This window comes from Manis javanica, chromosome 5 (genome assembly GCF_040802235.1).
Source record: "Manis javanica isolate MJ-LG chromosome 5, MJ_LKY, whole genome shotgun sequence".
NCBI classification, from domain to species: domain Eukaryota; kingdom Metazoa; phylum Chordata; class Mammalia; order Pholidota; family Manidae; genus Manis; species Manis javanica.
Window position 1 is genome coordinate 158,675,740 of NC_133160.1, and position 12,863 is coordinate 158,688,602.

The 12,863-nt window shown below is 34.1% G+C and overlaps 1 protein-coding gene across 3 annotated transcripts in view; it reads right to left on the reverse strand.

Annotated features, from left to right (window-relative positions):
* The window catches only part of SLIT2 (slit guidance ligand 2), a 361,018-nt gene that overhangs the window by 126,027 nt on the left and 222,128 nt on the right, over nucleotides 1-12,863 (reverse strand). For all 3 annotated transcript variants that reach the window (XM_073237782.1, XM_073237781.1, XM_073237780.1), the window contains 3 exons: nucleotides 10,070-10,141; nucleotides 4,520-4,591; nucleotides 1,801-1,964 (listed from right to left, as the gene is read on the reverse strand). In XM_073237782.1, the coding sequence (XP_073093883.1) occupies nucleotides 1,801-1,964; nucleotides 4,520-4,591; nucleotides 10,070-10,141 (308 nt within the window). The remainder of the gene's footprint in view (nucleotides 1-1,800; nucleotides 1,965-4,519; nucleotides 4,592-10,069; nucleotides 10,142-12,863) is intronic.

A 12,863-nucleotide genomic window follows, 5' to 3' on the forward strand; every position in this document is an offset into this window, starting at 1 on the left:
ACTGAGTTCCAAAAAGAGCCATTAATTTCAGACTAATCTATATTTCATTTCTGGTAAGTTTAACTAGACTTTGGTCTTTATTGAACATATGTGGCTTAACTAACTTTAACTCAAAAGAGAAAGGAAAACAGTAAAACATCCTTTTTGGAAGACAGGACTGTTGATTCTAAATAAGTAATCACATGCCAGTAAATGTGGGGAAAAATTAGATCCTGCTAAATTTGATGTCTTAATAGGTTCAAAACGACCACTGTCTTTGAAGTTATTATAATAATTTGTAACATGTATTACTGTAATTCCTAGTCTCTGATTCTTTTTAGTTTCCCATAGCCTAAAATTTTAGCATAAGTAGTTCCCTGCAGATATGTTTCTTTTTTTTTTTAATACTCAGTGTTTGGAAACAAAACTACTTTGAAATGAAATGTTACTATTTGAATGATGAACAGCAGAATGTCAGTAGTGCTGTACTGAATGGCCACCTGCGAACACCTGGTTCCTGGAGCAGGGACAGCCCTCTCTGATCTGCAGGAAAAGGGCTTGAGCAGTGGTGATAGGTCAGGAAGAGGCTGCCACTAGTTACTAACCCCGCCCCTCTCAACAAGCTCTCAAACTTTACAAAAATGGTCTCGGTCTTAAAAAGAAACGTGAACTTGCCTTCTTCCTCATCTAGAAAACAGGAAGGAAAAAGTGAAGAGAGAAAAAAGTGGTTAGTAACAAATTGTTAGTCATTGCATTATTTAACTTTAAAAAAGCAATCAGAACTGTTGAGAATACCCGTGACATGATAAGAAAATTTTGTTTGGGTTATAAAAAGTGTAGGAAAATACATAAAAAGGTCCAAAAGATCACAATCCATTAGAACACTGCGCTAGCCCATAAATTCATTCATCCCTTAAGAAATTCTTAGCTTTTTATAATATATTATATATATTTTAAAATTTTGTTTTATTGTTTTTTGAGCAGACACTTCTGAGGCAGAACCAGACCTATATTTATAAAAATAAATTATGTGTTAATATGGATCAATAAAATATTAACATATAATTTAATAAACATATAAATAGATATATGGAACTGGGGAATCGGACTGTCTAGACTGAGATGCTTGGACTCAACTACACAACCTTGGACAAGATTATTTAGTACATTTTTGTCAGCATTTTGATTTCTAATATAAAGATAATATTACATTACAATTGTTATGAGGGAGGTGAGATGGGGTAAATTTATATGAAACACTTAGATTGGTGTTTAGGCACATAGAAAAAACTAAGTAAATGTCATCTTGGATATTTTACATTGCCCATGTTTACATTTGTTTTCAGGTTTTGTTACTAAGTTAGTTATTCATATCTTTTAAGTAGAACTGAACCATCAATATTGTCACTGCACTGAAGTTGGTACTTTTTGAATCTCCCAGCAGGGATCCAGGATCACTCGATCCTATTTCCAATTGCTAACATTGAAGTAGATATAAATTATTACTCAAAAGGAAAATAATGACTAGCAAACAGAACTAAAATCTATAGAAATTTCCTCTATTTCCCCTGTAGTGAAAACTGGAACATCTTTCATTGTAACTGAGGTCCAAGTAATCAGTAATTGCCAAGCATGCACAAATGCCTTAAGAACATATTATCAACATCCCTAAAACAGGATTTCCGTAGTGATTAGTGTGCAACTGAATGTTAGTGCCACACCAAGAGCTTTAAAGCATGCATTCTTCATAGTTCTCTGTAATGCAGTTTATGTAATAGCACAAAACAATTGATGATGACACAAAGGTTCTGTCTCCCTTACCACTGCAGACAAATTCTCGCTTTTGAACCTCAGCTACATTATGGCCCCTCAGGTGGGATGGACCCATACACTGAGTGTAGAGGCCCACCCGAGGCCGCTGGCGCAACCAGTCGGAGAGCCAGGCCAGGTGGCAGTCGCAGTACAGGTTGTTCGAATGGAGACGACTAAATGAGAGAAAAGAAGTTTAAAGCAAGAAAACGGAAAACGGTTCTTTCAAAACTTGAAAATATCATTCGTAATACATAGTTTTAATTCTTAACATATAAGTTGATAAAGCTTAGCAAGTTCCAATCTAATTCTTTTTCTAAAAATTACACAGGTACAACCACAGAATCGAGTCACTCTTCATTTACTTCTGAGCTAAACAAATAAACAGAAGCCAAATATGCCAAATATCTTTTGCCTATGTTCATTTAAAAGGGTAAAGAGAAATAATTAAGTCTACAGCAAACTACTCTGCAGTCTCAACATGCTGATAGCTAATTAGGGTGGGGTGGGGAGTGGGGAGTAGGGGGCATGCTAGTAAAAGTTGTGGCTCATGGTTTGAATGATCAGTTAGTCCTGCCATTATTAATCTCTATAGAAACTGCTTGCAAAATCTTTATAGCAGGTCATTTTCATTTTTTGCTGAATAAGACATAATAATAATTCAATATAAAACACTTCCTTCACATTCCTGTTCTGATTTCCTTCTTTTTGTTCAATAGCAGCAAAGGGGATTAGCTGCTTCTGGCTCTTGGGACCTATCATATAAGAGCAGGAACTGAAATTAAAATGGTTGGGACTGAAGGAATTAAGTGAGCCCCCTCTACGTTGGCAGGGATCCACACCAGATCATGGACTCTTTCCAAGTGGCAAATAGCACTTTTCCATTAATAAAATATCAGACAAATGTATCCACTAAATTAGGTAAAGGACTTTAAACTGGCTTTTACGTTTTTTTTTTTCAGGCTAAAGAAAAGGACATCCAAAGCTATAAATCAAAGCATCATTCCCAGAATCATCTATGACACAGTAATATCATTTTAGTCCTTTTTAGCTGATGTGCTCAATTCTAACCCAATAACAGTAATGGATATTAAAACATGGAACTCAGTCCAGAAAGATAATTGGACCATAAAAATTGAATTTTTAAGTAGCAATGATAACCTAAAATAATGAAACAATGAAAACTAGGGAATATAAAGTTAGTTGACTGTTTCACATTCTCCTTGAGCCTGCAGGTATGGAACAGACTGTCTTGCACTGAAACTAGACAGCATGCTGCAGAACAGAAAGCTACAGTTTGGGAAAGCTGGGTCACCTCCAGCTCAGTTTGCTTGTAAGTCAGAGTGGCGTCCTTTGGAAGCCACCTAGCACATTCCACATCATCGTTCTCTAAATATTTCCATCTAAACAGGTCACATTACAATGATTATATTAGGTGTGCACAAATATGAAATGAGAAAAGAGAATAAAAAATATACAAGCTGATTAGTAAGACAAACTGCAGTGGATTTCTCTAAAAAAATAAGGCACATTACCCAAAATGCAGATGATGGATATTTTAACAGTCTTGGAGGCTTTATTTTTGCAAGGATGGAAAGCTTAATTAACTTGTTTTTTAAAAAATTAGCTAAAGTTAATGAGAAACCAATTTCATCAAATATACTTGGAGTGAACTGGACTATTAATTTGGTCAGATTAGTCTAAATCTTTTAGTTTCAAGAAAACAAAATTTAGTTATGTCTGTACACATTTAGAATTCTTTTATTTTTCTAAATCATATTCTGAGGAAATTATAATGATGCGTTATTGCAGACAGAGCTACAGTTTAGTGAGAAAAAATTGACATTAAGATTTGTATTACCCAATTCATTTTAAAAAGCTGGCAACTCAATTTATTTTTTATTAAAGAGAGGGAATAAATGTAGTATGTTTCCAGTTATAAAGTATTATAAAAAAATGAAAAATATTGTGAAACTCAAAACATACACCCTACTTAAAAACACATATATTTAAAAGAAGTCTAATGCTTTGGTTATGTTTCCCAGTATTTCTCACCTATTATATATAATGTATTTTTGAGATCAAGGTGATTCTTCAAACCAGTTCAAATAAGATTTACTTCTGAAAATGCTTCAACTATACCCATCCTGAGCTTTAAGGATTAATTTTTCCTCTAAGAGAAAAGAAAATAGCTATAGCAAATACTTTATTAAAGCACCATTTTTTATTGACCTAAAATATCTTATTATCCATCTCTAACCCCTGAAAAAATATTTTTAAACATAAATGCTGACACAATCTTAATTAAAGAATCACTGGAGAGTGGTGCTGTAATTTTACGTTACAAAGAATGTTGGAGAACCAGTTTAGCTTTATTAGGTCCGCTTGCTGTACAGTAATAAAATCATAAAGATTTACCATTTATCATTTCTGACAGCCAATCAAGGAGTCTTCTATTTCTTAATGAAATGTGACCTCTATAAGGGCCCAAAGCAAATGTTTCCCACCCCCACCCCAAACTTCCCATAATGCATATCATTTGACAGAAAGCTTTCAAGTTTTCAGAATGACAGTTCATGGACTCAAATATATCTGGAACATAAAATAAGGGAATGTTTTCCTTGTACACCTTATAATGAGCTACTTGTTCTGTTTCTGTTTACTATAAATAATACTTAAAGGGAATCTTTAATTGATTAAATTGAACTTTATATATATTGTGACTACTTACAAAGTCCTAAGTTTGGGCATATGGTTGAAACTTGCCACAGAAAGTCTAGTAATGTTGTTATTGTTGAGAGTGCTGTAGAATAAAAAAAAAGTTAGAAATTTTAGATATGAAAATTTATTGATCAGTCTTTTTATTAGTAGAGAGAACACTTCTTGTGATTATGCTTGTGAAGGACAACTACCTGGTAGAGGTGGCATAGAGAAGGTGCTATATCATAAACTAGAAGATGAATACATTTTATACTTTCACATATTACTATGCACTTTTCTCAAATATTTATTACGAATTTATGGCTTTAGCAATCGTATCTTTGACTATTTACATGTTGCAATATGCACCACGTGTATGCATACATGTCTATTAGGTTATCAGGTAAGAAATAAACACAAAATAGTCACAGTTGGACCAACTGAGGAGTTAGATTTCCATAGAGGGGTATTATGTGTAATTAGTGTCATGAGTGACTGAACATATTTGAAAACTCACAGCAATAGCACAGAATCAGTTCGATCAGGTCCTGGCACAGAGTTCTGCTAATTATTCTTTATTTACTTGTGCTCAGTTAGGATGAAGTGACACGCGATAGCAGGACAGTAAAAGTATATAGTATTTGTAGCATATAGTATACAACAGCAGTATATATTCTAAACACATTCTTGTTGCAGCCACATATCCTGCCCTGAGCTTAGTGCTATGTGGTAATGATCATAGCTTCTTGAAACTACAGTCAGGAAGATGGGCGGTCAAGGGAGATATGGTGAAAATTAGTAGACTTCTTGTTTGGTTCAAATTTTTCCTACTTTTCCCCTGACACAAGCATTATTAGTTGTATTGTTATTACTAGTTCTATTACTACTATTATTACTCATTCATTCAGCTAATATTTCTGAATGGTTCTTATCTTTATGGTGACATGGAATATCATAAAAATAAATCAGGCATAAACCTATCCTAAAATAGCATACAGTACAACTGGAGAGAGGAACTACACATAGTACAGAAATTCAAGAGTTAGTAAGATTAAGAAGAATGACCTTTTTTTTCTCCCAAGGAAGTTTGGCTGTGACAAGAAAGTGAGATGACAGTTATCCCAGGGGCATGTGAGTGCAGTGCAGAGAAGAAAAAGATTCTAGTGTATAGAAGACGCAGTCGGGTGGTGACTAAGGAGGGCAAGTTGCTGAAGAGGCATGAAGATGGGGTCAATGGACCAGGTGGATGAAGGCCGATAATGGAAAAGGGTTCGAATATAAGGTTGCGAATTCTTTTGTTGACAGAAGCCAGGCAGGGAACCTAAGTAAAAGTAGCAGCTGTGTGTAAAGAAATACAGTGGGGAAGAGAAATGGAGAAGGTCAGACAGTGAACTGGGGACATGGAGGACGTTGGCAAGCCAGCGATGCTGGTCTGTCATAACATCTAATGTTCAGCTTCAATGAACTGTTCCTCTACTGAAATGAAAGGCCACGAAACAATCTGATTTTCCCAAGAGGTGCTAGAAGAGGAAAATTTTAAATTAATCCTTCTAATTTTTAAATCCTGGTAACTAATTCAAATATTTCAAAGAATCCGTGGGCCATGTCTGTTTGGGCTACGCAAGATACATTTGTGAGGCCACTTTAGGCCAGTTGGTAGCTACAGTTATTAATGGTGGGATTTGGGGTGTTCAAGGGCTGAGGGATTAATTTAAATTTCTCAGTAAAGTGGGGCATGGAGGCTATCAATCTATAATATGCACTGACTTTCTACTATCCAGTTTTGCAATGTATTGAATGCTATAAGAACTAATCCAAGTGATTTGAAGTAAGTCACATAGTGAAAAAAAACCACTTTATGAAGGACCTATAAAACACTGAATTGGTTAGCTCAGGTTATCTAAAAGCTGGTAGAATTTTTCTGTACTCAAGTGAAATGACTTTTATTTTTCACATGGCACTAAAACATATCCTGATATTTGAACTAAAAGGTTTCACTTATCAAAGGGATTTGCTTTCAAATGATCCCTTTTCCCACCGTCAAAATTGATGCTGAAATGTATATGGCTAAAATCTTCAGAGTATATGGCATACTGAAATGTGACTTTAAAGATACCATTTTCTAAAAGTAATTCGCATACAGCAAACATGCTTACATTTGGGCAATAATTTCTTATGATTCTACACAAAAGAGTTTTCATTGAATGCTGAAGCTCATCCCTATCAATTTGAAGTTTTTTCTCAAACTTAATTTGCATAATGCAACTGAAGAAGTAAATTATCTTTGACAGTATCAAAATAATATTGATACTGATTCTTGGTAAAGGAACAATATGTGAACCAAAAAAATGAAGTAATTTTATAATGAATAATAAATATGCATTAATTATGTATGATGACATGTATAAGTTCTGGTCATGATCAATTCCTATTTTGAAACAGTGCAAATTTATATACTATGCTTCTGTATGTGTTAACATTTTTTCCCATATGAAAGTCTGTTTCTACATTTAACCTCAAGGTTTTCTCTTTGTAATGAGAATGTATTCTTGTATAAGAGACATCTTGCTGTGTAAATACTAATCTTGGTAATCATGTAGGTCCTCTAGGACTTTGTCTTGATTTACTTTTTCTCATCCCCTTAATGCCACATACAGGATTTCTGAAACACAATGGATATCAATCACTGTATTTCAATTTCATTAAATTATACCCATTCTATGGAAAAGAAAAAATAAACCATATAAAACTAGCAACTCAAGGAATATATTTCATTTCTGAATCTAGTATGCAAACAGAAAGAAAATAGTCATCTATATTTAGTTTCCAATGTTATATTTGGGAGAGTATCTTCTAAAAAAATAGACAGTTCTGAGTCCTACCAATTCGAATTCCACAATAAGCGGGTTCACCATAAACGTACAAGTGATAAACTGTCTTCTTGCTTTCACCTACCTTGACTTTTCTTTCTTAAACTTTATATACTCTTTCTACCTTAATATATATACTAACCTAATGAACTTTTATCAATGGTCCAGGATGATTATCTGCACCTTCTCCCGGTTGGCCTCAGTATTATTCATACATTCACAAATGTTCAGGGAATTAAATTTAAAAAAAATCTAAAATATTGGGAATCTGTAATTAACAGTGATTTACAAATTAACCCTTCATTATTTCTACATAATAAAAAACATATCCTAAAGAGTCACAGATGGTAAAAAAAGCAAAAGAGACAACTTTCTTTCTGGATGTCCACTGAGGGTGACTCTATGGAAAGAGCTCCTGGCCAAATGTTTATAATAGGTAATTTCTGATTATTTGACAGGGGATTTGAGCTTGCTAAATCCCAGTCTTTTCAGTACTTTGTCCAATTTTGCCTTAAATTCTTCATCAATTAATTTCTATGAAAGTTGTAAGAGTTATGAGGATTTAAGAATTAACATATATTAAAAGAATGTCTTCCTGACTTCATAAAATTTTATTACAAAATATTTAAGTAATATGGAAAGAAATTCACATTTTCTGATATTGTGCTAATCTTCATTATGTTGTCTCTTCGAGACCTATACATGAAGGTCTTCTAAAGAGTCCCTAACACTTGGGATTTTTATTTTAATTCTGTGAGCCATGAAACATTCCTCAGTCTTGGGTGTGTTTCATGACAGTGGGTCTTGCTAAAGTCACCTTTTCCATGTTTTGCTAACATGACAAACAAAATGTATGAGGTGATGGTTTTCATGAACCTACTGCTTTTAAAAACAATGAGATTAGTTTATAACAGATAAGCAAATGAATAGTTACTGTATTTGTGGGTAAAAGGTTTCAGTGGCAAACTGCTTGGCACATAGCAGGTTCTATCTGTCTCTCTACAGAGTACTCAGTATATTTCATATATATATATATTATATTAGATATATAATATATATATATATATATTACTCCATATCTAATAAGTATTTAAGCTCTTTTGCTTAATAACAAGGTTCATTGTGGAATTTTAATTCATCCAGAATATTCAACAAATTTTCCACAGAATGACTGGTATCATTCATATTCTCAGTTAGAAGCACTGAGTTGGTAACAAATGTTTTGGCTTGAACAGATCTGTTCAATTAAATAATACCTGTGGTAGTCTCTTCACATACAAAGATGAGTGACATTGACTATGATTTTGACATCATATTGCTACCATGAAATAAATCAGAGTTGAACCCTTATTATTCTGATTCTGTAATAGCATCAGGAACCTTATATATTAAAAATGGCTCTGGAACACAATTTAAAAGGTGGCCTTATAACTATAATGTGTGTGACAAACACTTTGTTTATTTCCTATATAAAGTTACACTGTTATCAAGAGAAACAAAGGTGACTTCTCGTATGGTTAGAAAGCAATATATATCCTTATAACATCATTTATTTCAATCAACTGATGCTTATTTAAGTCTTTAAAATAATAACTTAGCACATGATACAACTAGAAATACTATTTACTTACAGTTAAAATCAAAATTGTATAGAAAATATTGTTAAATTAAGCCATTGGGGTTGAAATACTAAACTCTTTTTGTAATTACATTCTGTTCTTTCAACTAAATTTATAAAGCAATAGGACATTTTTTTTCAGGAGGATTTCATGATGTTTAGACAACTTTTACCATAGCGACTCAAAATTCAAGGCCTCTTCACATTTCATTTGATTTTGGATTTCTGAATAAATTGAGTCAGGGATGAATTGTAGCATAGAAGAAATATTTTATTTGGGGGAGAAATTTCTAAGTGTATTTAAAAAGCTAGAAATGTGAATCTTTGGAAAAAGCATTCCAGAAATGTAGAGGCAGCTTAAACAGCTTTAGTAGTTCTAGTGTTCACTAAAATTATTTTTCCTTCTAATTAATAATTTCTTTAAAATTATTTTACTAAGTCTGCAATGATTACTCAATAGCTTCTAACCACTTTTGTCAGCAATGTCTACCAAGGAAGGAAAAAGAGAGGATGCCAATTAAAATTCAAATCTGTGTGCTGTGCTTGACTAAGTAGTGAGGACTTTAAAATGGACATAATGGGAGGCTTATTAAAATTAGACACAGATTTCAAAATAACCTTACAAAGGTGGTGACGTCTGATTAAAAATTACTTTAAAATTTTTTAAGTAAGTAAACGGCTTTCAATTGCATAGCAACTACAAAATACACCAACATCTGAGCTAGTAAGAGGTTTATTTTTTGCTGTAATTTTTCCAATACAACTGATGTTATCCTCATATATAGCAATTCTTGGAATTCTTACAAATCCTGTGAATGAGAGTATTTTATTTCAAGGAGAGATACTGAAAGGACAAAATGGGTGAACATCTGTGTCCCTCTTAGACAATTTTACCTAAATACACAGATATGGTACGTAACGTTTTGTGTACACACACATTTCAACTCTTCTCTGTACTCGCCACGAGTTATTTAGGGTATCTCTCTAGGAGATCATTTTGACACAAGGCTGTAAGCTAGGAGATAAGCTTCTACATTAGCACTCCCCAGACACAGAGCTCCCGTTCAGAGTCAGAGAAATAAGCAATACTTACAGCACTTCCAGGTCCCGCAGAGCCCTAAATGCCCCATCTTCAATACAGCTGATCTGGTTGTAATCCAGTTGCCTGTTAAATAGATTAGAAGAACATATATATACAAGGCTGGAGCCTAGCAGGGTTAGGGGAAAGGAAGTCTCCTGAAGGTCTGTGAAGCCCCGGCTGCCCTAACTGAAACGCTCTCACAAATACACTCATCTGCTTGAGATTGTCACAAGCCATCCGGGCCTGGATGCCGCCACTGACATCTTTTTGTTCTGAACTGTCTGTGCAAATAGCAGCCCTTGGAAAGCTCCAGTAAATAATAACTGCACCTTATATTAAATGCCAGAGGAATGCAATTTCATTACATCAAGAAAAGCTATCCATTAAGAGCTTTCAGCGTCATCTTGCTGAAACAATTTCATTAAGGTAAAGGACTGTAAATCACTTAATGTCACACGCACCCCCTCAGTGACCTAACAGAATCCATTTATCAGAGAAGCCTGGCTGCATGTTAATTTCACGATCCTTGGCAGGAGAAAGCAAGGCTACTTTTAGGTTTCCTTCTTTGAAAAGCAGTTTTCCTTCGAGAACTCCAAAGCAAGAAAGAGAAATGAAGTCCCATATGTATCTCCCAGCTATTCCCAACCAGGAATACACTTTACAATGTTCGTTGTTGTTCTGCATTAAACTTAACTATTCTCATAATTTGCATTGTTAATCATTATATGTGAATTTGCTACACTGTAAATACGGCATCTTTTTCACTGAAGGAACTTCCTGAATTATACCACTTTCCAGAAAAAGTAAGTTCTTAAAGTATTAAGAAATTAATTTAAAAAGTTTTGCTTTCTCAAAGATGATAGCTTTCTTCAAAGTGCAAATTTCAGCCAAAAACACTATGAAACATATACTACAGGAACATTGTTAAAATACTACATATATCTACAGTAAAAAGTTTAAAAGCAGTATCAGTTCCTTCTAAATAATATAAAATTCAAACAATGAATCTTGTCCTATAGTTTAAGTACTCATTTGTTAAAATTCAAAGATGAAAAAAGAAGGTTGCCCCAAACTTGGTTAAGGCTGTATTTACCTGTTGATTGTTTTGGAATTTGAATTCCCTTACTCATACTAAAGCATTTAATTGGTTGAAATGAACAGCTGTATTCTAAATCCAATCGGCCTCATCTTGTTTTTTTTTGAAACAAATAAACAGCTGTTTAAATCTAGTAGTCTGGTGCCTAATGATAGTATTATTCCAGTATGGAAAATGTATTTTAATGCTTCACTTGAGATAGAAACAAAACGTTTGATGAAACAGGTGAGCTGTCAGCTCTCTAGGTATTGGGAGATACGTAGGGGTAAAACTGCGATCACAATACAAATACATCCTGTCCTTGTTTCAAGTTCAGAATTCACCAAGAGGGCTAACTAATTCGCATTTGAGGTCTGCTCTTAAAGAACTGTTTAAACATTCCCATAAAAAAAACATGTTTCTCTCACATTTAATCCAGTGACTTTCAGAGGGGTCTTGTCAAATTCCTTACTTTGGAAATTATGTACATAGAGATCATCTCATGAAATATGGATCACATTTTTAAGAAGGTCCAGGGGACACAAGACTACCACCTTGATGCCACACAAATGATACAATCTAGGACATGCAATATAAAAAAAGGCAAACCCTGGAGAAGATACCATTTTATTGCTTTTACAAACTAAGGCTTTCCCCAAATAACAGCAACCATCCATGCTACTGTAACAGCGTAGAGCATTTCCACTTATTAGGAAGTAATGTGAAGTACAATTTTATTTTCTAAGAAGACTTTTAAAGCCTCATGATGTAATATGGCTGCTGTAGTTCCAAGAAAACACTTACATTCTTGAGCACTTCTGATTTTCACAGATTAAATTCATTTAACAATTAAGTTAACAGCCTTTTTTTTATTTTAAAGTGCTAAATATATATCTACACTACTATTCTCTAACCTCTTGAACAATTTATCAAAGCCATTTAAATTAGTACAATGGCACGAAGTGTTACCCTTGACACGCTACAAAAGAGAAATTGTTTCCAGACAAATTGGCAAAATCTTTTAATGCTATCAAATTTGCCTAATGCAGTCTCCAGGTTAATCTGTAAAAGGGTGAGCTGTATGTTTGCCCATATCTTATTATCCTTGGCTGTCAATGTATAAATCAGTGCTGACACAGCTTCTTTTAAATCATGCATACTATACACAAAGGGGAGGCCCTAGCATGCCAGAAAGCACTCAAGCAAATCTTGTCCTACAAGGACTGCAAGGCAGATTACTTTCTATACACCACCAGAAGGTGAGATACTGCTGCAAACTTTGGCAATTTCACCCTCTTTATACCGCTTAGGGTTATATACTTCTTCTGCTCCTTAACAGAAATTCAAGTCCATATTGGCGCTAAAACATGACAAATACTTGTCTCTCATGGTAGCAAAGTTTTCCTTAAAAGATTTCTGAATGCCATTGTATCTCAAAGTCCATATCTTTTCTGAGAATGAAGGTATTTTATTCTCATAGGGAAGGACAATCAAAATAAAAAAAAATTTTCATCAATCGGTGGATTTTATTACATTCAAAGGAATGTTTATGGGACGTGTTGTACGTGCATGACTGCTCCGGAGAAAATCTCTCTACAGAAACCTCCATTCGTCTGCATATGGTTCAAGATAAACAGTGTCAAAACTATGCAAAAGCGTAATTTATTTCAGAGTTTCTGGGCTACTTTTCTGCACCTTGTTTCTCTCACTCTGCTCACTTCCTCCTTCACT